This window comes from Eleginops maclovinus, chromosome 14 (genome assembly GCF_036324505.1).
Source record: "Eleginops maclovinus isolate JMC-PN-2008 ecotype Puerto Natales chromosome 14, JC_Emac_rtc_rv5, whole genome shotgun sequence".
Classification (NCBI taxonomy): Eukaryota; Metazoa; Chordata; class Actinopteri; order Perciformes; family Eleginopidae; genus Eleginops; species Eleginops maclovinus.
Genome location: NC_086362.1, coordinates 12,190,269 through 12,217,658, shown reverse-complemented (window position 1 = coordinate 12,217,658; position 27,390 = coordinate 12,190,269). Strand labels below are relative to the sequence as shown.

The 27,390-nt window shown below is 42.9% G+C and overlaps 1 protein-coding gene across 1 annotated transcript in view; it reads right to left on the bottom strand.

Moving 5' to 3' along the window:
- nrxn2b (neurexin 2b) overlaps window positions 1-27,390 on the bottom strand; it is a 488,648-nt gene that overhangs the window by 11,624 nt on the left and 449,634 nt on the right. The window contains exons 16-18 of the mRNA XM_063900632.1: window positions 25,809-25,980; window positions 12,960-13,049; window positions 3,032-3,354 (exon numbers count right to left, since the gene is read on the bottom strand). Of these exons, the coding sequence (XP_063756702.1) occupies window positions 3,032-3,354; window positions 12,960-13,049; window positions 25,809-25,980 (585 nt within the window). The remainder of the gene's footprint in view (window positions 1-3,031; window positions 3,355-12,959; window positions 13,050-25,808; window positions 25,981-27,390) is intronic.

Sequence of the window (27,390 nt, the reverse complement as noted above, 5' to 3'; positions counted from 1 at the left end):
CTCTTTAGGATAGATTATGAAATACCTTGAGGACAGCATATACTCTAAAGACATACTGTGTATATATATGTATATATATACTGTATGTGTATATGTATATATATCTATGTGTTAAAATACTGGCCTCTTATAGTGTTAGCCCCTAAAGCTATCCTGCACTATGTTCTTTAAATGGTTTCAGAGCAAAAAGGCATGATACAAAATTCAAATAACCATCACAGATTGATCCAATCCGCGTATATATTGTAGATGTTGAAGGTAAGCAAGCATGGTTACTGATTTTGCTTTTTTGTGCAGTATTTATGATTGACATACACAAATCTGTTTACAATCTACAAACTGCCCAAAGTTCCAAACATTGCCTTTTAATTCTCGGTCCACTGGATTCGTCAGAACCACCAGCAGTTTCCACATTCATGTAAAAAATCTAATAGGAGCTTTTACTGAATTGGGTTCTTGTTCAAGCAGCCCAGGGTCAATCCAATATGCTGCATGTCTTACTCCGTCGGCCTCCAACCTCTTCCTGTCTATCCTTCAGATGCACTAATAAAGGTAAAAACGAATTGAACATTTAATCTGTAAAGTTGCCTATGATCACCCTACAGCTCCCATGCTGTTTTTAAGTGAAGCTCAACACGTTTCTGCACAAGTTTGAACAGAAGTTGGAAAACAATGCGATCCCAAACCTTTCATGACGTTTTGCTTAATTTGACAGTGTCTACCCTGACAGTTTTAGGAACCTTTATTATTCCCCCTTTTCATTTTCTATCTGTCAAGGGGGAGCAGATGAGCTTACCAGGCCTTCAGGACCGCCTCCCAAATAAGAACAAATTCCAGAATAATCATTGTTCAGTCACACTGTCTGTATGAATGATCAGCGTCAGCCAACTCTACGCTTCAATAATGCTTTCGTCTTTTGTGCGCAGGGGAAAACATCTTGGATCATTACAGTATGAGGATGACTCATTGGTGATATTCATTCTCAAGCACATATCTTTAAAGCAATTCTGGGCCATTGTGACCATAAACTACGTTACAATAATAAGTGAAAACTGTTACAATATGTGTTCACTAGGTGAAAATAGATTCCTAGCAATAAAAGGTACTTTAAAGGTGGGAGTCTGCTTCTTTATGAGCCAGCATAAACGTCAGTTAGCAAATGCAGATCACACACTATTAACAGAAGACGTCCTTAGCTGTACTAAAATAGTTCCAGATAACTTATCAATTGGGGCCATCTACGGCTGCCAATTTCCCCTCACAGACCCCTGGCTATAAAAGCTCATGATATGGAACACGGAAGAAGATTTCCGCCAAGAAGTCTGGAGACCAGAGATATGATATTGGACTGAGTGGATGGTTACATGCGACATCTTGAGTCAGGTTCGATTGATCTCATGTTTAGAAAGAAGCGAAGAAATAATAAACCACGGACCATTCATCTAAATAAGTCATGCCAACTGGGCATGCTGGAGACAGGGTTGTCTTTAAAGGAGCTTTGACCAATCTTTAAAACTAAAAACCCTCACTTGCTCGTAATTACATGGCAGGCTCAGCCACGACTGGAAGAATATGCTTGGCTGAACAGGAACACTTTCATAGTTTCTGTCAGCCGCAATCAGAGTGCTGCTTTGATGAAGCTTCATTAAGTGACTTTCCTCCAAATGCAAAGGAAAAAGAAGAACAACAAATAAGCAGGAGCAGGCGTTAATGCAAAACCAACATTCCAATTTTCTTTGAACTGTGTGTTTGCAATACAGAGTGGCATGGATTGAGCACTCGTGCCATCTGCAGCCTCACCTTCAATTCACTCTAATTGGCGGTGCTGTATTCTTTCAAAATGAGACAGATAGGACTTTCACGGATTCTGCAAAGGTTTGAGACGATGATAAAGGGAGCTGGTCTAAATATATCCAGAATCTGCTGATGGAGGAAGTCATGCACGATGCGAGTGGCTCTCAGACTGTTCATAGATGAGCCTCTGTAGACATGAAAAAGCACTAATGAACACAACTGAACGGGAGAAATGTGCTGGTAATTGGGACCTCATCTTTTTGGATTCCTGCAACATCATAAAAGTTTGCTGGACAATTGAAGTTGACAGTATGAAATGGATGCCTTTCGAGCTGCTACAGTACAAAACGATTACTTGAACATAGAAATAGCTGACATAATGTACATCCTGTGGTAGACATGGAGGAAACGCTTGCACCTCTTCCAATAATTACTCTAAAATGCTTCGCAGCAAGGTGTTTTTGCACAGCACACAACTTAAAAGCTAATGATACTGGCCGTGAACTAGAACATATTCCTCCCTTGGGCACATGGAGCCTGTTATTATGTCTTTTTATGAGAGGAGTGGGTCTGGATGACCCGCTTCTTCTATCCTCCAGTATGTGGGCAACAGAAATTGCCTACTGTTTGCTAATTGTTAGGTACCATGACGGTAATGGCAACACTTAGCACATGGGGATAATCATCCGACCATAAATCATAGTCTTTCACATGGGTGTGAGGGAGGGTCTTGAATATCAGCTTATGGTACCCTGAGTGGTTGTGCTGTTGCTGCTGCATGAGTTCCTTTTCATTACATTCGTCCACTCCTCCAGGCTTTGTTGCTCCGCCTGGATGTGCTGTTATTTCCAGCAGCCTAACATGTCAGGTGTTTAGTCAGCCATATCTTCTAATAGCAAATCAAAATTGCAGTGTTGATTGGGCTAATAGGACCACACACAAAGCTGTTGTGACTCCCCCCTCAGGGTGGGGGCCATCTGAGGGCTGAAAACACTGCACTGAAAATGAAACTGTATGTAGTGAATGTAAGACATCATTTGAAATGTGCATCTACTCCTCAAAATCTGTTAAATCCTGCATATATTGTTGTTGGCACTTTGGAACTTTAGTAACTGAATTAAAAGCAGCTGCACTGGCTCAGTGACTCAAACGCCAGCTCTTCTTTAAGCTATGTTCTATCTAGCTCGATGAATGAGTCACGCACACCAGCATTGTTCACAAACCCTTCACTGCTCACCTGTGTGACACTGTCCCTCATGGTGGGCGAGCGCTGTTTGCGGGTGGTGGTTGTGGCCATGGTGGTGGTTGTCTCCATGATTGTGGTGGACATATCAGCCAGCGGGGTGGTGGAGGTGGTGTCAGTGGTGAGCACCGAGGGCACGTCACCCACCAGCCGCAGGTTACCCTGGGTCTGGACGTTGGGGTCGCCCTCGGCTGCCAGTTTGAGCACCTGCAGGCCGTTATAATACAGGCCTGAGATCTGACCCTGGAAGTGGCGCCCCTTCTCTCCACCACCTATTTTGATGAACGCCTGGCTGTTGAAGATGGTCAACTGGCGACCTGATATATGAGACATAAGGAAGAAATGAAGAAGAAGAGAGAGGAAGTAGGAGTAAGGGAGGAAGAGAAACCATGGAAAGAGGGAGAGAAAGAGCAAATAATACAAATCAGTCATGTTCCCAGGGTTAGCTTGCACATAAAACACAAAGTCATTCACAGTTAGAAAAAGAGAGACGGGGGAGATAGTTTAAATCACATGGGATTTCCTGGGTAACACTTTAGGGAGATTGGACCCTGGTTTGCAGCCGCTGCAGACATTATGGGGCTAGGCACGTGCCGCTCCATAAGGAAAGGCGGCCTGTATCTGGCAGTCAAATAAATTGCGGGGGCAGTGGCGGCTTGACCCTGAAACTGAGGGTTCACAGTGAAATGTATCTAATTTGCCCAGAGATGGAATATATTAGAACAATGCTGGGTCTGTGTCATTGACCTCCAATGCACCTGAGCTGCGCGATGATAAAGTACCTCTGCCAGTGGAAAAAAATGTTGCCTCGCTCCGCCATCCAAAGGAGGAAAATCAGATCCTTATTGGAAGGAAATGTTTAATTCAGCAGGGGCTCTCCCTCTCTGTGGTCATTACCATTCCTCTGGATGGATAGATGGATGAAGGGAAGATAGGGTCGCTCATTTAACCAGGGTCCAATACTAATGTGTTACCAGGACTTGTGGTGAAGGGTTGGAGTGGGGGCGGCCTGACAGGTGTAGTTTTCTGCCTGCATTTCCCTCAGCTGATGCTTTTATCCATACTTTTTCCCCACCCTATTTGCATCCCAGCTCTCCTTGGGGACCTCCCACCATGCCACTCGGAATGATGCTAGCTTTGACCCCTATTGTGGTTCAGTAGATATGAGGGAAGGCGGAGAGTTGAGGGAGGGGAGTACTGTTACTGTTGGGAGGGATGTGGGTTAAAAACAGACCTGATGAGGTAGAAGAGCTTTTATGGATAAATCAATTGGTGTAAGGAAAGTGTGTTGTTTGTGAAAGGGATACTACACTAATGCGTGCATCTGAGTACAGAGTAGAGACTCTAGAGATGGTACACACATCTGAAATGAGAGACCCCTCTGACCTGAGTGTGTGTGCATGAATGCAGATTTGCTGCTTTTACACAAGTGTAAAAGACTACAGCTACTCCTAAGTGAGTACAACCTCCATGTTTGTAATGTAGTGTATAATGGTGACGAATGAATCCTCTGGATATCTTTGAAATGTTCCATTGTTTTCTCTGTGGGGTTGCAAGCCAGTTAGGACAGCTTTCTACTCATCAGCATGGAGACACTAGGGACAGGCCTGGGTCCCATTTGTTTCCAATTAAGACGGCTGAAAGGGTACTTCATCATTGTAATCATGATTTACTATAAGTCTATATGGGTGCCCTCGTCTCGACATATGTGTAACACCCAGGTGGGCGATACTATCAGACGATTAATGTCTGCTGATGCACATTTATGTGTGTGGGTGTAAAACCACATGTTTAGTATATGTGCTTCTGTGAGTTTTCTTCAGAAGTGCTACAAAGATGCATCTATTCCACTGAGATGGGCCATTACTGTCAGCCCATTATCAGATCATTAGGCCCGTCAGGGGCCCACAAGGGACCCGGTTCCCATCCTCTAACTTCATAAAGACAAGACTGAATGTCTGGCACATGCACTGTTGACATAATGGCTGAGTCTCACTCTATTATCTCATCAGTAGGCAGGTTTGGTGTGAGGGGTTATAAAGAGACAGAGGAATAGGTGGAGGGGACAGCATTTAAAATTGTGGACATCAGCAAGGATAATACAGGAGAAAAAACACAGTCGTCTACACACCTTTAAACAGATTCAAAATGCACACTGACAATCTCACTCCACCTTACAGCCCTGTGTATCATTCTCACAGCATCCTTGACACTCATATATGCACACCATCTCATCAGCCCAGAGGGTCTCCCATTTCAAGCAGACCCAGGGTCAAGGAATGCATAAATCATCATCCTTATCACTGAATGTCCTCTTGGATTTACCGAGTTCCTTTCAGAAAGCCAGACTCTCCCTGCATGGGAGCAGCGACTCCAAGTCAGGTTATCAGTTCACAGACAGTTTTTTCCTGAAGAGTTAAGTGTTTTGGTGTCACAGTTACATTCCGAGACAGCAACACAGCCATAAGTGAGCCATACTGACAAGCGGCTTATGGTTATGATGCAGAAATGGTGGGATGAGTTATACCTCCGAAAGTTGTTGCGGTTGTTAATGTCCAAGAATCCATCGGATGAGCTATATAATTCGGTGTTGCATTACAGCATGTGAAGGAGTCCTTCTACGTTAACGGGAAAAATGCGGGACGGCGAGCTCTGTGACAGCCATGTGTGCATTCATCCCATCTGAGACAGAGCGAGAAAAGACGAAAGGTGCCCTCCAGACCAGATGAAGGGAAATCAGTGTTTGTTTCTGGAGCTGTCTGGTCAGGATGAGACTCTAACAGGGCCTGATGAAGTTATTGTTTCAGAGTCTGCCAGGTCAAATCAAAAGTGACATGTGGTTTTAGAGCCAATTTGGGCGGAGGGCTTGAGCGGGTTAGGGTGCAGGGGTGGGAGGGGAGAAGATGAAGCCTCAGCATGACAAGCAATCATTGCGCTTAATATGACGGAGCTGGATGTGGCGCCGCAGTGAGGAGAGGCTGTGTGCCTGTTTATAATGACTTATGAAATATGTCAGGGAAACGACCTTTATGTGTGTGATAGTTGGCCTTTTCAAAGAGTGTGTATTCGCCCAACAATTATTTACATACGCCTTGATTTTTGTTTGCATGGCTTACTGGGTGTGTTTGTTGTAGACAGCACAGCACACATGGTTTGCACATTGATAACAGTTATGGGACTATTCTTTAGGGATTAGATCCGTCCGTCCGTCCGTCCGTCCGTCCGTCGTCGTCTATCTATCTATCTATCTATCTATCTATCTATCTATCTATCTATCTATCTATGACATTCATTTATGAGAAGCTACTTCTTTTAAATTATGCACATGCCTATTTAAATTAAATCCATGCACAAACTTTACTATAAATCCATAGGGGAATATGGAATGCACAAAGTAGCACACAGTGCCCCTCAAATGTGTCACCACAAAGCTGGGTAAAAATATATCTGGATAATGAAGCGCTATGCATAGAAACATGCTGGAAACAGAATAAAGCGAGATAAAGAAGCGGAGGGGCAGCCTGAGGAGGACTTAGCAGTCAAACATATATCGCACTTGAAGTCATGTGAAGCCTTCTTGACTACAAATCGTGCTTCAGAGTCGCTGCCGCTTGGTAAATATTTTCCTATAAAACATGGCACTCTGACTGGGAGCTACACACTCATTGCTGCTTTATTAGGGAGTTACGGTAAAAAAAAGTGGGCACAGAGGTGGGAAAAGTACTCAGATCTTGTAGTTAAGAAACCAGAGTGTAGGAATACTCTTTTACAAGTAAAAGTCCTGCATTCAAAAAGTAGAAAGTACTCTCATCTAAATGTACTTAAAGTAGTGACAGTAAAAGTAGTCATTGTTTGATTGGTCCATTTCAGAATAATATCTGATATGTTTTATAATTATTGATCATTAAAGTGTTCTCAAAGCTGGTAAAGGTGCAGCTAGTTGTAATGGCTTTGTATACTGCAGGGTAGCTGCTGGATTTACTCCAGGTGAACTACAGTCTGATTTAAGGGCTGATTATATTTACCATCATTTTTGATATTTTATGTAACTAAATTAAATACATCATCCGCAATCATATCCTCCTTTGGTGGATCAAGTGCTTGGTGGCGGATCAGGGACGAATGAAAAGTCAATAATCACTATTAAAGGAACTGATATGAAGCATGTGTTTATAACTGTTTGGGTACGGGCCATAGAGCAGCTTCTGAGTTACAGAAAGCCTCAGGAAGAGAGACACTGTAGAAAGAGGAGTTTGAGCAGGGACTGAGAGGACGGGCACATGAGAGATGACAGGAGCAAGGGAGGATGACAGAAGGGTAGGACAGAAAGAGAGAGCCAGCCTGCATGAGGACAGAATGTCAAAGAGACAGAGCAGAGGCATGGAGGGAGGGACTGCAGGATGGATGACAGGCCTGATATAAAGAACAAGAGGAGTCATGCAGGTGAAGGCAGTGGCTGAGAAGGAGGAAGGCTTACAGTATGGGAGTAAGACAGTAAGAAAGAAGTAGGAGGAAGAAGAGTGAGTCGGTTGAAAGAAAGAAGATTGAGGTAGAGGAAAGTGCCTTCCATTTAGAGGACATGGAATGCGTGCTCAATCACCTCCAGTTTGACTACCCTCTTTTAAGTGCAGTCTAATTGCGTGGTTTGGACAGGGTTAAATACCGTGTGAAGATGAGACCATAGTTTCCTGTATCTCTGTTCTTTGACCAGGGAAGATGCAAATGTTGAGGAAAGTACAGAATGTAAATTACAGTTATCTTATTCCTGAAAAAAGTGGCTCTTTGTAGGAGATGGTTTCAGAGGATTATGTATCCGCTCATTTCAGATCTTAGCATTTGCTTTGATAAATTGCAATGTTGTCCTAGAAGAAAAAAGAAAAAAGGCAGGAAGTAAATATTCTCCATTTTCGGTGTGTCTGGTTTTACTGAGATCTGTCTTTGGCTTTAGAGAACAAGTCTGAATTTCTGCAAGTAATGTCAAAGCCATCACTTCCTGTGTGCCTGAGGATTTGATACATGAAAGGCCACAGAGTTTCAAGGGTTTATCAGTTGGGTACAGGTTGCATCACTCTTGTCTGATGTCAGTAAGACATCTTTCTTTTGCCAAAAGTAAATTGTCCAGGTAAGCAGGTATGGCAAGTTTCCGGTTGCAGCTTTGCATCGGTGCACTATCCTTCTCTTTTCTGAGAAGTGGCTTGTCTCAGATGAGTTGTGGTCGGTAATTACTAGCTAAGCCAAGCCAAGCTGGAGAGTGGGCTGTGCTCGGACCATGCTCTGCTTGCTAATGCTGATTGCTTGTCAAGAGGTTCTGGAATAATGGCTGTATGCCTGCTGCGGCGGCCAGAATGTAGGTGTAGAGGACGGGATAGGATGGAGGCTTGATACTGTGCTCTCCCCAGGCTTAGCGCTTCTCCCTCGCTGTGAGAAGCTTACCTGGAGGAAGTGATTGTCAGAGGTAGGTAGAGGGAGATTGGATGGAAGAGGGGGAGGATGATCTAAGTGTAACCATCCTTTCTCCGGTGGAGGGGATATGAAAGGGACTGTAGCTGGAGAGAGCGGTATCTCTCTCCCTCCACCGTCATCATTACGCCTCCTTCATCCTCCTTCTACTCCTGTTATCTCACAGAGAGGAGGGATGCCATATGGTTGCGAGGAGCTTCTATCTGAAATGTTTTCTCTTAGCTGAGTTGCAGGGTGGGAGGGATGGCCCAGAATTCACCTCAGTCAATACTCTGCTTTGTGATGTGCAGAACACACAGTTGGACCATCTGCACGCAGTCTTTTTGGGTTCGTGTTCACAAATCCTTCATGCGCATGCAGAATTTCTAGTATCCATATCAACAAAACTATTTCCATTTTCTTTTTTCTACAGAAAGAAAATGAATAGGGAGGGAGTAAGTCGCACGCAGTGGGGGTGGGGTGGGATGCTGACAAAGTCGATTACAAAGTGTTCCAAAGTTATCTCCTCGGCACAAGGCTCTCTTTGGTAATTAAGAGCGTTTTGCTTTCTTACTCCGCTGAAGTCAGGCTGGTTTGGGCAGAACACGATGAATTAATTGTGTTTGACAATGGAGATGAGGGGCCAAATGCGGCATGAAGCTAGACTGAAAGCCTTTTGAGGCAACGTGGAGCCTTTCGGTCTTTACAGGCAGCGGAGGGCGCTGAGATTGTGGCGGTAAGACTGCAGGACGCAGGAGACAGTAGATCGGATAAATCAGATGTGGCTCTATCTCTATACTATATCTGTACATCTGATCTTAAGAAGGTGATACTGTCGAGGCACAGACACAGAGAGAGAGCACACGGTGGTTAGCTAGGGAAAATCTTCTCCTTTATTCACTCCTGCTGTGACTGCTCTCTTTTCAGGCTATTTCATGGTAGGGGACCATGAAATAACAGCAGCGTGTCCCCTTTTTACAGAGACGCTTTTACTCATGAGCAAGCATGTTAAAAATTCATACAATTTCCCCCAAATATAGCCATAATAGGGCGGAGAGATTAAATGAGAGCAAGATACTAACTCAGCGGGAGACAAAGCTCAACATGGAGCTGCTGAAAGACAGACTGAGACGGATTTACTCTGTTGCCTGATGTGAGGGAATCTCTGAAATGAAGCAGGGATCATGAATAGAACATCTGGACCTCTGCCTGGCCTGGAGATGTTGACTTAGGCTACGGCTCCACACCGAGTAGGAGGACTTGATGGCCTTTGATTGGGGGAGCTCACACCAGACTATTAAACCCTGAACATTAAAACCTGGTTCTAGCTTGGCATTTCTTATGTAATTCCACTCAGAGCTTGGCCGGCATGCTGTAGGAAAGCTCCAGAGGGATAGAGGCCTTGTCAAAAGAAGATATATGCTCCAATTCTTTGGGGAGCTTTGTTGGCTTTCTTGCTCATCTGTTTAAGGGAGGCTGGTTATTTGTCATCTTTATCTTCTGGTAGAGGAAAGGCCTCCCGATGTGTTGTGAAGGCAGCTGTTGACGGTCAAGGAAAACAAAGGAATATGTGGGAGTGAAGGGTAGGAGGAGCAGTAGCAGAGCAGAAAACTTGGAGCGACAGATCCATCACACGGAGGGAGAAGTGGGAATGCATCAGAGTAACTTTTTCGGTGGAAAACTTTTGGCATCCTGATTTTTCCCCTCCATTGGGTCCCTGTAATGGCTGCCGTTTTGGATTTAGTCAGCGGCACAGAGCCGGCCCGAAATGCTCTCTCTGATCTGCCTCACACACAGCGGAGGAGATTGGATAAGGTCTTCGGAATGAGATGTGGTGACAAAGTTCTGCTCCCCTCTAGGACACTGCTGTCTCCAAAGACATCCGCTGTATTCCATAGTGACTAAAACACCAATTTGGAAGGGTAATAGAGAGCAATTAGTTCTGTGAGTGTGTTTCTTTTCAAACATGAACATAAAATGTGGAGAGGAGACCTGCTGGGCTGATTGATTTGTGCACTCTGATCATGACCCTTTGAGCCATTCACCCATACCATATAGGTAACACAGTCTCTTTAACACGACTCAGTCTGTAACTCAATCAAACGTTCATACACCTTTCACCCCACATAGCAAAGACATGTACAACAATATATTCAAGACACTTTTCTTACGGGTGAAAACAATAAATGTTAAAGGGACCTCCATTTAGAACACATTTTGTTGAAATGATCCAGAGCAGATGCGTGGTATTTGAATTTGGTGTTCAGTTAGTCGTTGTTTTAACCCTCTGAGTTTGCATGGACACAAGGGGAGGAAGATGCCAGCTGCAGATCTGTTCCTTTTAGAAGCAGTTAGAACTTAGTTAGCATTTTATTTGTTTTTCTGTCCCGACCGAACGCCGTACAAGTTCTTCCAAATACTGACATCCAGGTGCAATTGCGTTTTGAATGTTAAACATCATTTATAACATGATTATAACTGAGGGCTCTCTGAATTTATCACCAGCAGGGCGAAGCTGGGAAGGTTTGTCGAATTGTTTCAATATCAAGGGTGGGGATGATGAGAGAAGCCCTCAGTGGTTAGTGTGGGTGGAGTTTGATTTGCTGTTAGGTGGTTAGATTCTGATTAGAAGTTTTATATTCTTTTTAAATCAAAGCAACAAAAAGCTTTAACCCTTTGAGCTCTGAAATGTCCGCTAATCCCCCTCACTATCTAGACTAACAAGTAGAACAGAATCTTAAAAGACCACTGTGCCTCTTCAGTCCATCACGTGTCTGACTGAAACCAATCAAATTAACAAATAAGAAACATTTTTATGAAATCCCTGATCAAAGCCCTCCGTTGAGGTTTGATGGGAATAATATGTTTATTTCTTCTTCGACTTCTTCACAGCTCTCATTGAAATGATTGGATTCAGTCTCGTTTCAAATGAAAGAAGAAAGAGAATTATACATTCTGTTTCAAGCTCATTATTCTCTTTAGACTTTCATGACATGCACAAATAATTTTATAAGTGGATAAGTCATTTTTTATTGATCCCGTTTTTCATTCAACTTTAATTTCCCAAGTCTTTTTGATTTTTATTTGTGTCCTAACTACCCTCAGCAGAAAAGTGTTGCCAATGTTCTGGAGGAGAGCAGAGAAGTCAGCTCTTCGGAGCTGGAGATGAATTCAAGGATGGTTTTGTTTCCATTAAATAAATATGCAAGTGCTTCATTTATCTTGTTTGTCTGTCGCATGAATACTTCACTTTGCTCTCAGAGACAATTTGATCTTTTGAATTCTTTCCTGCATACCTTATGGTTCACAATACCGTTTCAAAGGAGCCCCTAAAGCTAATTGGCTTATACTTGAAGCTCTAAATTCAGGATAATCTCAATAGATCTCTTATGCAAATAGGAAAGATAATGCCATCCATTCTATAAAGTCTTTAGATATTCTGATAATCTATGCCAGAACAAACCACTTTATATGGAATTGCATCCTGTGCTACAGTTGTATTATGCTAAAAAGTACTGTTTATTGTTTGAAACCAGACTCCATGCACAGTGAATGATAAACACATGCCTGCAATGCTTTGAACACAACACAGAAAATATTATGTCTCGGGTCTGTTTAGTGGTCTTTGCTATTACTTGTATACCTCTATTTTGTATTATGATTTTGTTTTAGAATCAACCACCTTCAGCAGCACAAACACACGGCACAAGATAAAGACAAAGAGGTTGGGACATTCGGCACTCAAAGGGTTAAAGAATCATCACTTAAGGCTGTAGTTATGTGTTGGGTGGAAAATGTGCACCCACATGCCTCAAAGGAATTTAGACTGATATCTGAACAACCACTTCAACAGTCCCTTTAACTTTTAGTGACTTCATGGGGAATTCTTTTTTTCTCTTGGATCCAGTTATATTTTTGGTTTTCATGAAGGATTATATATAAATATAGTCAATGCAAATTCACATTCAGCCAACAAAAGACACAGGAAAGAAGCAGACGGTATCAATAGGCTGTTTACATGTTAGGTTATTAGGGGGTTATGTCGGGTTATTTGGGGGTTATTCCTCTGAAGAGATGCAGCCCCAGTTTAAGGTGCTATGGATATGGTCCCCTGGAATTCCAATGCTAGGGAATGGAGTTAGAATTGAACATTATAATGTCATTAGTATTCTAACCAATCATTTCACAGTGCCTCAACTGGGCAAACTGGGATGTAAAGTTAGGGCACATGTATGATATGGAACAATTTCTGGTTAGTTTTCAAATATAAATTGAGTTTAGGAATAATTTAATGTAATGAGTAAGGTTAGATTATCCAATTAGTATTGTCTTAGTTAAATCTGCAGTGGATATTAGGGGACCAGGTCTGTTAAGAGCCAAATCACATTCAACCCTGTTGCGTGGCACTGCACCTCCTCCAGAGTGGTGGTTAACGGTAGGTTAGACGGTTAGATCATTAGTGGAGTTAAAGGGATTTTATTACCTTTGTCGAGTAGCCACTCGTCAACTACCCGACCAAGTCGGTATGGGATTCTTTGTCTAGCAATAGCCAGGCGCTCATTATCAAAGTTCCCTTTAAGAAATTTGGAGAAGACAATATAAGAGAGGTTACAAAGAAATCTGGAAGTTGAAAGGTTAGAGGTTAGAGGTTAGAGGGGCAACATGGCAAATGTTTAGCAGGTTATGAACTTTAAATCAGCTTTAGTTAGGACAGGAAGAACTTGAGGATGTGTTTTTGGGCTGGTTGGTTTGGTTAGACAAGTTAACAGCATTCTAGTTACCTTAGGTTTAAGTGTTTTTTAATGCACTGACAAGTTAAACAGATTTATGAATTATTTAGATATAATATGGTTACATTTGTAGAAACTCATAGTTGTCCGCAAAGTGTATACACTTCAAAAATTAATTAGCAGTTAGTCAAGTTAAAATACAGAACCAAATTCATTGAACAAAAGAATAACTAGATTGTGAAAGAGTAAAGCAGATCAAACATTTCAGCAATGAAAACATGTTATTTCACATGAGCATGACATCATCACATGCTAAAACACAGTTCATGGTTGTTCCAAGGAAGACATATTTCAGGTCCCATTGCAAACAAATACTTTATGATTAGAAAATCATCACCTCCCAAATCATTCCGCACCTGGAGCACATTTCACTTTGAATCCAACTCTTCCACTTCATCTAAAGCGAAGAGGATCGAGTGAGACTGTCAGCTCTGTTTTTCTCAGATTTTTTTTGCATTAATGGAGCACTTCTCAGTGGCAGTTGGCAATTAGCATCACTTCATCAGCGTGTCAGAGAAGTTTCTTTGCCGCTGTGCAAACTTATTATCCCTCACTTCACTTTAATCAACCTCCGGGTCACGCTGCGTACATCTCCAGCACTGTCAATAGAGGCAGAGCTGGAATTAGGGGCGATGGTGGCCAGGCTGGGGGTTTGATGAAGACTGTGGCAATGTCAAAGGCTTAATTAGGATGTATTGTCTTTGTCAAATGGCAATCTTCAAAGATCATAGGCTATGCCAGCAAAGTGATGCCAATCAATGGGGTCAGGGAATCCTCAGGGGTCCTTGAAGCGGGACAAAGTCCAGTGGAGTTCCCAGAAAAGGAGCAACAAAAGCCTTTATCATCCTTACTTAAAAAAACTGAATTGAATCCAAAATGAGTCACTTACTACAAGCAGGGAGATACAATCAAACTCTAAGGGCTCTATGCAGGGTACAAAGCCAAGCTATGTCGGATTCCCAAATTACATCTTTTTACTTTTGACTCTGGTACAATTAGCCAGTGTTAGCTTAAATTAAGTAATAAGTTACTGCAGATTGAGTAGATAAAAGAGCAATTTTGTTTCTGAATATGATCGACAGGAAATGTTGGTGAGCCTTTTGGCTGATGAAATTGTCTGTAGAGAGACATAGTTTGGGCCTAAAGTCTCAATAGACGAGCTCTGAAGCGTATATCTTGCATCCTAACTAGTATACTTTGATTTTGCTCCCCCCACTGCTCTGTGCTGCTGCAGTGATCTAAAATAGAGCACCTCTCCTGCAGTACCTACTTCCACTCCCAAGGGGTCTCTCTACCCACGCCTGCCTGCGCAAGAATGTCTCACACAGGCTGAAGGAGTGTGTGTACTGGTGAACGTTGTTGTGCATGGGGAAGAACGAGAACGTTCGATCAGGTACAGGAAATGACAGATTGTTTGTGGATGTTTTCATAGTCCTATAATGAATAATTGCCAGTAATGCTTCTCAGAAATAACACTGCAATTAACGCTACGGGGAGTCTGAATAATCTCACAGCCATTATAAAAACAGTTCCCAGGAGTTTCAAGTGAATAGCAGTCATCCCCCGAGCAGCACACTCTTCTGAGCACTATATTACATGTTAGTGTGACCAATTACATGCATGCGTTCACGCCGCACTTAAGATCAGCCAGGTGCTGTCCTGTCTTTTGGGAAGGCGGTGCAAAACACATGCCATGTGCACTATGCAGCAACCACTGAAGGACAGGCAGCGATGGATGGGGGGTTGTTGAGAAAAGGCGATGGAAATAATAACAGTGAAAGGAAAATAGTGGGAGGCAGCGGTCCTTAGCGAGATGAATCAATCCTGCATGTTCTTCTCCTACCGCTGCATCGGCTAGCTCATCCACAAATTTCACTACACCTCCTCCTTCTCCTTACTTTGTTGTCTGAATCACACTGAGGCAGTCAGTTCCAGTAATCTCATGTAGGATCCATTTTATCGTCTGAGTAACAGTAGATGATCAGTATCTGGAGATGTAGCTCTCCCTCTAGTGGCAGTTGTTGAGCACTGCAGTCAGATGGTTTCCCCCTCCTCTCCCCCTGTGTATCCTCTACACAGCATGTTCCTTTTTATTTTCTTCCATCACTCTTTCCTTAATCCCGTTCCCTTATTTAAAACTCACTTCTTAATTCCTTCTTGAGTCTTTCCTTTTTCTTGCTTCATTGTCCTTCCCCTTTTCTCAAACAATCATTCATCCACACTTAGTTCCATCCTTTTTTCCTTACCCTCCGTCCATTTTCATTTCCTTCTCACTGATTCCTTCCATGCCTCATTCTCTCCTTGCACATTCACTACTTCCATTTGTCTCTCAATTCTCTCCTTTTCCATGATTGCTTCTTCAGCTTTTGCTCCTTCCTTCTTCCACGTTCCCTTATAGCTCAACCATTCCCCTGAAAAGTCTTTCATTTTTCCTGCCTTTCCTTCACCCTAAGTCCTTCCATACTTCTTACTTCCTCCCACATTTCCCTCACGTGCCCCCTTTAATCCTCCCATTGTTTTGTTCACCTTCACTCCCTTTTATCCCTCTATCCTTCTTCATTGCCTAGTAACTGAGTGAGTTTATTACTAGGAGATTAAATATGGTACATTGTGTGTCACTGCAATTCATTACTACACACAGGGTCTGACTTGGTGTATAGAGGGGGGGACTAATACGAGTGCAGTGAGGGTGTACAGTATGAAAATGTGTGTGTATTCTTTTCCTGTGAGTGACAACATCCTCATCAACAACCACAGAATGGCGAAGGAATCAACAAACAATCTTTGTGCAGCTACTCAAAACAAAAAGATGGACAAGGGGAAGAAAAGTCGGTGAGTGTTGGGAACCGTGGAGAGCACAATGTGCTGTGATGAAGAAAAATGACTTAGAGCCACGAGAAACTAATCCCACAAAGGTTCTGTTGGACTGTTGATGTTTGTGTCATCCACACCGCGCTGTCAGAGAATCTAAATTCCTACGTGTCCTGCTTGTTTGTTTGCATATGTTTGCGCTAGGATCCTTGGAGAAATAAGTAATTCTGAGTGAACCAGTGAAACTTTCTCCCTCTCCTCCCCACCATCTGAAGCCTGCTCTGCATGAGAATGGGAGCAAAGATTAAACAGCTGGGCCCTTGCGTTCTCCCTCACCATTATCATACTCCTTCCACTCCCAAGACTATTACATTTGCTCGATGGTAAAGACTGCGGAACAATGCTATCGCACCGGGCACTAAAGGAAATCTGATATACAAGAGAGAAAAATAAACTAGCAAATCAAGCAGTGGAACATAACTGTTGAGGTATATAATCTTATCTAATGGCCCAATAACAATAACCGACGGTATGTTTATATGCAGTAAACGGAATTCCACTGAATGTCCACAGGAAATCACGTTTCAAAAAGAGAAATTTAAAACAGCTGTATGATGTTTATTGTAGTTCTTGAGGAACTTTGTCAAGTCTGAGATAAAAAAAACCCTGATGATGTTGTGATGTCATCGCTTAAAAGAAAAACGTGTAATTAAATGCAATTAAAAAGCGTACGTTAGAATCTTAGGGTGTTGAATTTCAAGCCGTGGTCAGTCAGGGAATGACTGTAGGAATGAAAATTATAAGATGCATCATGGGAAATGTAGGATTCTAGATTTGTGTAACATATTAGGGGCTTAGAGAGGATATACTTTGATAATGCACTCTCTGGATGTCCTGGATAGTAATGCATAATAATATTGGACAATAATACACCATATGTTACAAATCTTTCACTGCTTACCCTTTCACATTATAAAGAATGCAAGTTTAACCTCTGCATTGGGTTCATTTTTCAGATATGGAGGTTGCTGGATGTAAGCGAAACCTCAGTGGCTGCTCCGTACTTGTTTACTTGTTTGTTTTTCCACACTGGTGGTATCTCTGTTCTGGAAGCCAGAAACCCTCCGTCCTCCTGCTGCGCCCCAGGTTTGGCGCCAGTGGCAGGGGCCGGATTAACAGCCATGATGGGACCCTGCCTGGGTGGGTACCACAGCTGCTGTGCTAGGGGCAGGGCAAGGGCATGCTGATTGACTGGTACCTCAGGGAGTCACAGAGCAAGGTGGAGGACGGCTGAGAGACTGTGTGGCGTGCTCCGTGTGTAGAGTGTCTGTATCCATGTCTGCCTGGAGAGCCGGATCCTAGTGTGCTGATAATCCAGTATATGAATCACACACTGTTCTTCCTCACTCCCTGTCTCCTTCTGTATCAGGACATGTGTGAGCATCTGTGTTCGTACACGTGAGTGTGTGTGGAGACTCTCCAAGGAGCCAACTGTATATCATGTAGCTCTGCAGGCAGCCAGATGCCCTTGTACAGGACACCCACATCGGAAATCCATCCACAAGAATGGAGATTACATTGGAGACGATTGGCCACCGGCCATCCCACTCTCCCAACCTCTCTGTGTCAGGCTAGCCTCATTCTGTTTTTCATTAGGTAACTTTAGATGGATTGCTCTCATATCTACTGGATGTTTGGGAGCAGATGGGGAGAATTCACCACTGCCCTATGCACTGCAACCCTGTACTACTAAATGCATCCCTGCACAGATGTTCACTTTATCAAGTCATTTTTAAGTTAGTAATTAAGTCCTTGTTTCTTTAAAAAACACAATCTTTGAACCTGTTTCAGTCAATTCTAGAGTTCCAGTTACGCAACAGAATAAGAGACACGGCTGCACCTAGGTCAAGAAAATAAGACTCATAGAGAAATAGAAAAAGCTTGAAACATTTTCCTTGTTTAAATAATCATGTGCTCAGTCAGATTTGCTTTACTACAATAAAGCTCAAAGGGATCAAAATGGATCAATGTACATGAAAAGATGGCATTTTTTCTTGAAGCCAAGAATGGCAGGCAAGTTGTGTTTCTTCATGTGAAACGCGTAGGAAAAGAAAGCGATTTACCTACCCACCATATTCCTTTGTTCAATACCTTACCCGCCGCTCGTGTCAGCATGCATCTGAAACGAATGATATCTCAACATTTTAACTACCTGCTCATCTTTTTCTCTGTGCAGCAGTTATCAACCCAATGCGCTCTTTTTTTTTTATTACATCCCCCCCTCTCTCCTCGTTTCTGCAGGATCCTCAACACCTTTCATCTTGGCCTTGGTTGATTTGTGCGAGGGTGGCTGCCGGAGCGAGCCACGGAAAGCCCCCCTACTCGTGGAAATCAAAGTTGTCACTACACTAATTACCCAAAGCAATCTTTTCCCTCTCCTGCTCTGCACTACTTAGCTGTGTCTCCTTCTCTCTCGCTCTCTCAGTCATCCATAGCCACAGGCCAATAATTGGTGATACCTTCCAACTGTGCGAGATCCAATCAGAAGGAGTCGCAGAGCACCGGAGGCCCAATAAGAACCCGCGCAATGAGGGGGAACTGTCATCAGTGGCATGTGCCCGAGCTGCCTGATGTCAATTAACTAGCTCTGACTTTTGAGGTACTTTCCGGGATTTGAGTAAAATACAAAGTAAGGTATGCGTTGCATCAGTTAGATTTTTCCCCTTTGGGGACTTATAAATACTAAAGAAGTAATGAATATGTTAAATGCTTGCTTTCATTTAGCCAATATGGATTTAAAATAAGGTAGCTATTTCCTGGTTCCAGCTGTACCAATAAACAGTAAATCCTTATTGCATTTCTGTTTTCAAATCCTTTACTTAAGTCACTAAATTAAAGGTGGTTCTCAAGCAGTTGCTGGAAATAATTAGATATGAGGCGAATGTTTTTATATTCGCAAGTTTATCCTGTTTACATAGCTGTAACTGATGTGGGCCTTCAGAAAATCCTTAGTGTATCCACAGCAGAATAATTATCTAGAATGCAATGTTATTTTCTGCTTCCACCTTCTCCAACGTTAAGATTGAATACTTAACACTTTAATATTGTTTTGAACTTGATGTTTGGCCCTGAGACATTCTATTAATCATATTATAACATGTATAAATTGATTTAAACTGACCTGCCTTGTGCTGATGGAAGAGTGCATGTTGAAGCTAAAAGGTAAATGAGCCTCGCTGAGAGGCAGTGCTCATAAAAAATAAGACAGTACAGATAGTTCTCGAGGCCAAAGTGTGCATCACCCCGCATACTCAGTCACCATCAAAGTTACATAGGGCTGCTTTGATAATTCTTGCTCGGAGGTCTAAATAGTAAAAAGGAATCGAGTCCATGCTCAGCTAAAGTCCATATGCCTCCTGTCATTATCAGTCTGTAGAGTGCAGCCCTCCCCAGTCCTAAACCTGCTGCTTTCCCCTGCTTCTATCACTTTAACTGGCACCACTGAGTGCTCTCTCATATTGCTGTAGCCCAAAGGGAAGCAGACCTCCCCACAAGACTGTCTCTTTATTTTCCTTGCCTATTCACAATTGGTTTTCTCTCTCTCTGAGTGTGGAGGTCGCAAAGACAATGATGGATATTTAGAGACAGTGGAGGCATGATAAAAAGAGCTAGGAGGAGCTGCCGAGAGCTTTGTTGACCCATTTTCTTTTAGACCATTTATTCAAGGACTTAGAACATCTTAACAGCTCAGTGGGAGCTGGAGCTGACCTCGCTGGCACAAAGAGAAAGAACACCTCTCTCTTCTTCCACTTTTCTCTGCCTCTAATGGTCAGCCTTCACCCTGATCCCCGTGATGCCTCACAGAGTGAAAACAGGGAATGACAGTAGCCCTGTTTTTGCACACTGTGTTTCTCTTCCTGTCCTTGATTTATGATAAGTGTAAGTGTAGAGTTGGTTTACTCAATATGAACAGCATCGTGTCTCAGCAAGTCATTTTGTTAGCAAGTAGCTACTGGTTGCATGCAATGCTACAGTGTGTGTGTGTGTGTGTGTGTGTGTGTGTGTGTGTGTGTGTGTGTGTGTGTGTGTGTGTGTGTGTGTGTGTGTGTGTGTGTGTGTGTGTGTGTGTGTGTGTGTGTGTGTGTGTGTGTGTGTGTGTGTTTGTGTGTGTACCGTACTGTACGGGGTGAATGTAATCTCGCCTGCCGTGATGCAATCCAATTTGTGAAGTGCTTATTATTCAGTAACATACAAAGCCCCATCCATCACAGCAGTGACAGCAGCTAGCTTCCAGCACACACACGGGACCTGCTCTCCTCTTTTGTTTCCCACTCCTCTCCTTCTCTATCTCTCCCTCCCCTCATTCATGTTCTCCTTCGGTCCATCATTTCTCCGCAATGCATTCTAAGCACTTTTTCTGTAGGGTACTATTACGTTTCCTCTTCTCTTTCTTCGACCCCTGCATCCATGCATTACCACCCCCCCTCCACCTCCTCTTTCTAGTTCTAATCCACAGCAGCCCAGCCTGGAACCAAAGCAAAGGGATGGCTTGATGGTAGAGCCTGTAAATACTAGCAAATGAGCAAGAAGCCTTAAGAGCAGAAGAAAGATGGTGCACTCTGAGCTCTCCTTGGTCGTAATAACAACATTGTGAGGCAGCAAATATGGTAATCACAGCGAAATACCCTGCGATGGTGACAATAAAACTATGGTTGTAAAAAGCATAATGATTATATAAAGCTCAGGGGGCATCGCAATGAAGTCAAAATGCCAAGTGTGGTATAAACCCACAAGAAATGGATGGATTTTACCCAGAGGCCCTTCTTTACACTGTAATTATCGGCTGCGCTGATGAGATGGAGAGGTAGTGTGAAAGAGAGCAGACACACAGGTAGGCAATCGACAGCGGCTCTTCTTCCTCCGCAGGCTGCGGAAGTTCAACATGGACTCCAGGATACTCTGCAACTTCTACAGGTGCACCATCGAGAGTATCCTGACTGGCTGCATCACCGCCTGGTATGGCAGTTGCACCGCCCTCAACCGTAAGACTCTACAGAGGGTGGTGAAAACTGCTCAGCACATCACCAGGACGGAGCTGCCATCGATGGAGGACCTCTACACCCAGCGGTGTAGGAAGAAGGCCGGTAGGATATTAAAGGACCCCAATCACCCCAGCAACAATCTGTTCTGTCTGCTGCCGTCTGGCAGACGGTACCGCAGCATCCGGACCAAGACCACCAGACTCAGAGACAGTTTTATACCACAGGCTATAAGACTACTGAACTCCTGAGCTGTGTGAATGTCTACTCACATCTGTTTATAGTACACACATACATATATATATATATTATACACATCTGCCATACATATCTGTTTATAGTACACATATCTATATATTATACATATCTGCCATATACATCTGTTATACGTAATATATGCATCTGCCCATACCTCCTCATTCAACAGTGTAAAGTGTTTAAATACTTTCAATGTATTCCACATATGTATATATTTCACATCCTCAAATCTTTATTGTTGTTATTGTAAATATTCTTCTCTCTTTTGCACTATTTTATTTATGTTATTTGCACCATTTATGTGGAGTTGTTGGAGGAGCACGCGACATAAGATTTTCATTGCCAACATATACGCTGTATCTGCTGTGCATATGACAAATAAAACCTTGAAACCTTGAAACCTTGAAACCTTGAATCATGACACAACCGCCCCATGCACACACATGTGGACATGCTTTCCTCTCAAACAAAGGTACATAAACACCAATTCGAGCTCTTTTCTTCCCTAACTTTGATTCTTAAGGAGGCTGTACCTGCTGGAAGGGCAGCCGGCTCTTAATGAGAGGGATTAATGCTGTCACTCACTAAATCTGACCTCCCCTTTGAGTGTCTGAACATCCTGAGCAGTTTGGGGGTTAACAGCCTGTAAAACAATAAGCTGGAGAACAATATCACAGGATTGGACTAATAAGATGTTATTAAGAAATACTGATTATTTTTACTATATATTGCTAGTAGTTAAACATTGAATATAGAATAACACAATATTGTCGATTCATTTTCAAGTATATTCTGGAAAAACCACCATAAAAGTATTTATTGTTGATATTATGGATCCATCAGTCAGATCATTAAAGTGGGACTTTGTAATTCAGAAAAAAAGAAAGAAAAGAAAATTCCAAATTAAAAAGGAATTCTGTAGCAATAAAGATCCATTCTAATCAACTCAATGCTCCTTCCTCAACTAAATTGTAATTGGCCTAATACTAGCAGTAGCTTTTATTTAATGTTAGCACACTTTAGGTACATTTTGCTATATAAGGGTCATCAGATAGCAAGTTACTGGTGCTAGCATCAGTTACTGTGACCACCAGCAGCAGTTTTAATAATGTGGTAAATGAAAGATACAAGGAATGCTGTTGGTAAGACCAGATAAAGTAAGAGGCGGCAAAACTCCTCAGGTATTGACTAAGGACAGGTGTGTTTTATTCTTAAAGAGCTAAAAAAAAAATTAGTAGGACCAGTTGTGTGTACTTTTGAGTTCAAATTCATTTCTCTGTGAGGTTATTGAGTATTGAGTGTTACTTTAAGTGATAATAACTGGATGGGTCAGAGGGGAATATCTCAACCGAAGCTAGTTACCATATTATGTCTATAATGTCTATAAAAACTGCTATCCAACCCCTGCACACTCAACTATTGGTCACATTATATCTGCTGCCTCCTCACAGCAGATGACCAATAAACAAAGGGAATCAGAAGTGATACAATTAAAGTCCATATGGCACTGCTGCTAACATCTGCCTTTCTATCTGTGGCCAGGCTGAAGTGCTCAGTGTGACGCAGGGAGGTTTTTATTGAGCCAGTCTACCATTTTGAGAATGCTGGAGAAGCGGAGGGCCAACAACTGTTGCTGCGGCACCCACAGGGGACACCTGACACACCGGATTAGCTGGCTGGGTGGCTCTGACACTTTTGGTCTGCTCTCTATCCATCAAATGCATACATGCCCACACACGGACACACATGATACAAGACTGACACACAATGTGAGACACACAGGGAAAAGACACACTCCCTCAGGAATACAAACATCACTTTGTGTGACATCAGGAAACGTGTTGCTTTGCCTCAGAATGTGCCCGACCCAAGACGACCATGTTTGCTGTCAACATCCTGTCTCCCCAAGACATCCCATCGCTACGGCCTTCTGTTTATAAGCCAGCTGCTGGTGAGCCACAGCCAAGACGCTGTGTAAGCACTTTCCAATCTACGCCCTTAAGAATGTGTGTAAATAAGTGTCAAAAAAAGATACTGTCACTATCCTTCTTAATGTGACAGATTTACGTTCCTTCTTTTATCCCTTTAGGAATTTTTACAGTTCTAAAGCCATTGTGTACATGAGGATGCATCTCAGTGTTACTCTGTACAGACAGCGCATTAGACAGGGTTCAAAACCGCAACAGCATCCCTGAGAGACTGCCTCATGTGGGTCACACATGTCCCTATTGGGAGGGAGATTTCACAGGAAACTGCTTTTTCAAATTTGGCACCTGTAACACTAAACACGATGTCCCATTGGAGGCATCTTTCATCACAACTTGTTCTATTTTCTTCTTATACCGGCTACATAGACATTTTAGAATTCAGTGTTCCACTGGGATAAGAGTAGTGGTGATATTTTATATGTTTTTACAACACAAAAATCAAGAAAACAAAGTAGTTCTGAATGTGTCGTGAGTTTTGAGTATTTTGTACCATTTACAGAATCAGAAGATATTCCCAATCTGGGTCACAGGAACTTCAATGAAGGAGCTCTCCTTTTTATTTCTCCTCTCTACAAAATATTACCTCACCCTCTTTACACACCTCCTGTCTCAGTTAGGAAGTTGCCACCCTCTTCAAACAATCTCTCACTTTTTCCCCTACGTATTCCTCCGCCCTTCTGTGCCTGAGCCTCATGCGAGGTTTTGCTTTCCTAATGCGTAACATCTCTGTTTCCCCAGGACGCCGCCCTTCCAAGCGATGACGACTGGAACCTTCAAAGCGTGTGCCGGAGCCTTCAAAGTGGGTGCCCCAAAAATAGTTACAAGTGTATCTAGCTCACATAAATGAATCAAAGCTATTCTACACACCAAAGTACCCCCCGTTTCCTTCTTCCATTTCCTTTCCTCAGTCCCCATAACCTCCTTAAAACTTCAGACGGGCTCCAGCCCCTCGGCAGACAAACACAATCGCAACAAACAACTAAACTCTTCAATTCTTGATCAAGCAGAGGAAAAGGAAAGAAATGTTTGACAAAGACAACAGTGGCAAGGAGGGCGGAAGGAAAGGGGAATAAAAGGAATACGATATGGGCTGTGCATTAGTGTTTCTTGATGATACAAAACACATTTGGCTGATGACATTCACTTGCCGTTGTTAACAGGCTGCTTCGCTGTTCTTTTCTGAGCGGTGAGGGCTTTGTTCGTGTAAGGCTCCTCTTTGGAGCATGTGCTGTTGCAAAAAGGGCTGCATTTCCATCATAATAACAACTGAAAAGAGTAAACTGTCACAGGGCACTTCCTTTTCTCGCTTTGATGCATGCCCCTCGGTCTGGCCTCGCTGTGCTGACAAATGAGCAAGAGAATACACTTCTCTCAATGCCAAAACAAAGCCTCCAAATATAGGATCACTGCTGTGACAGAGAATGTCACAGTCCCATTGCTCTTTCTGTCAACTACAGTAAATATCAGGGCCGCATTAGCAGAATTCTTCCTGCTGTTTGAAACAATGAGGATACAAAGACAGCGTTTTGGGATAATGCAGCTGGACTTCATCGTGGATTGAGATTTTTCAACTGGATAGCATCAATGTAGAAAACTGATGGGCTAAATTTAAATCATGAATGTACCAGAGCTTCGGGGCTTTGACAAACGTCTATTTTTGTATGCAGGTGAGAAACCGCACTGAGCCTGCTGTTTACCCAAAATGCAAAAAAAACGTTTTCCTTTGAACAACCATGAACGAACGGGAAACCCAATGGAGAGAGAAATGAGAGAAACTGAGAGCTTCTGCAAAAACAAAATCCTCATAATTCAGGCTGTAATAGAATACCATGATTTCAGTCAAACAGGGAAATCATACACTCAGCCGTGACTCATGGAGTGTTTTGACCTCCTTTTAAGTCTGTGTGTGTAATGATGTTGCGTCTGGATCTGAGGCCTGACTTTTAAACACCTCTGCATGCTTTCCCAACATGGAGTGTCCTTTTTTTGTATCCTGCATAAAACTGTGTTCAACAGCCATGCCTGACTGGCAGATTCACACGGTGCTGGCCCTGATTCAATACTGGCCTCTCGGTGCCAGGAGCTACAATGGCAGACTCGCTGCTGTTCTGTCACAGAGAGCTAGATGCTCTGCGATGGGGGATTGTTTGCTTCGGGAAGGCTGCTTGGCTCTTCCTGCCTCTCAGACCAGAACCTGTAATTACCTAGAATAAGGCAGGCATGGTCTAAATATGAATGTCATGATAAATAAATCAGGGCTCTCACAGATTGTTCTATAAAAATCACTTTCTGGAGACTGAAATCATGAATAATGTGTATTTCCTGAAGCTCCTTTCTCTCTCCACCATTGTTACCAAGTTTATCTAGTAATTCAATACTTTGTAGGTTCAAATTCAACAGAGATAGTTCCCCCCTCCTTTAATTCCCAAACTACCCCTGTTCCTACCTGAGGGGAAGCGTTCGATGACCGGCTGGTTGTCCACCTGTAGCGTGGCGTTTCCACCACTCCGTGTGAATCGCACTACGTGGTATTTGCCGTCGCTCACCATCACTGCGCTCTCCTCGATGATGATGTCGTCCGTTCCCACGTTGAAGATCACGCCGATCTTTCCCCGTTCCTATTGACAGAAGATGATGGAAAACATGATGAAAAGGTTGCAAAAACAAGTGGAAAACAATTTCCTTTAAAATATGTTTGAAAGATGGATATTATATTTGTTTTTTTGTTTAAACAGGGTTTGTATGTATTTTGTGTCTGGTTGGCACATATTTCCAAGAAAATAGGTATGAAAACTGTATACCTAATACCGAGTACCGGTACTTAAAACTCTAACCAAGTTTCTCATGTGTGCCTATACTATCAAACAGAACTGCTGTCTACACTCTCGTCAAAAAACTCTTCAAAAGTAAAAATGTCATCAGGTCAAAACTGTACTTTGTTTCATAACTTATTAAATGTTTGGTGCTAAATGACAAATGTTAGCATGCTAACACGATAAAGGGATTTCACCTGCTAATCACAACACTGTTAGCATTGTCATTGTGAGCATATCAGCATGCTTGTGTTAGTATTTAGTTTAAAACACGGCTGTTCCTAAGTATGCAGTCCAATTGTGACCAAAACCACAATTCACTCTCTCTTACTGATGTCCTATATCCGAGAATCAATGCCCAAAGTTAACCTGTTAAGAATGTCTGGCAGGCTGGCATCGAAGAGATTCTATTTTAAAAAAAGAAGCAAATCCTGATGTCAGTGTCTGTGTGATTGCATTAACGCTGAAGCTATCACATTGTGAACAATAGTGTTACACTGCAATGCAATACCATTACACTGCAGTCATCAAGCCGTGCTAAAACGCATGATAAGGTTGCTGTTAGGATTTCCTGCAGCAAAAATCTCACCAAAAAGGTCCTCGCTGCCAGCAGCCAGAGGATTCTATGAGGATTAGAACTCACACACATCAGCCTGGTAAAACATCTGAGTTCTTGTTGAGGACTCAGGCACCTTTAGTATTCATCAACCCAGTGACCCCCTACCCTGTCCCATCTATTAGTGTTGACAGCCGCCCACTGCTTTGAGTTTATTACAGTCAACCGCCTACTCTTCTCTCATCTCCCGCCATCTCTCTCCTCTCCCTCTGCGGTTCCCGTCCTCAGTCCCAGGAAAGGTCAAAGTCATTTACAGAGTTACAGTCTGCCAGAGAGGCATGAAACAAGGGTGGGAGAGAGAGAGAACCAGACAGAGTACAAACCAGACAGCACCATTACAGACTAATTCTCTGTCTGCCAGTAAATCTTCTGTTGCAGTTTTATTCGGCACTGCTATGAGATTCAACGGCACCGCCGGCCATTTCCATTGACAGTAACACTTCCTGGATGTCGCTGCAGGTCAAGCTCATTTGCACACGGGGTCAGGTTTGCACCCCGCTATCTGCCATAAGCAGTCAACGACTTCATTGATTCCATTAACTCATTAGCTATGTGCATTTATTGTGCCACCTTCTATACGGTGAAAGTGAGGCTTTTGC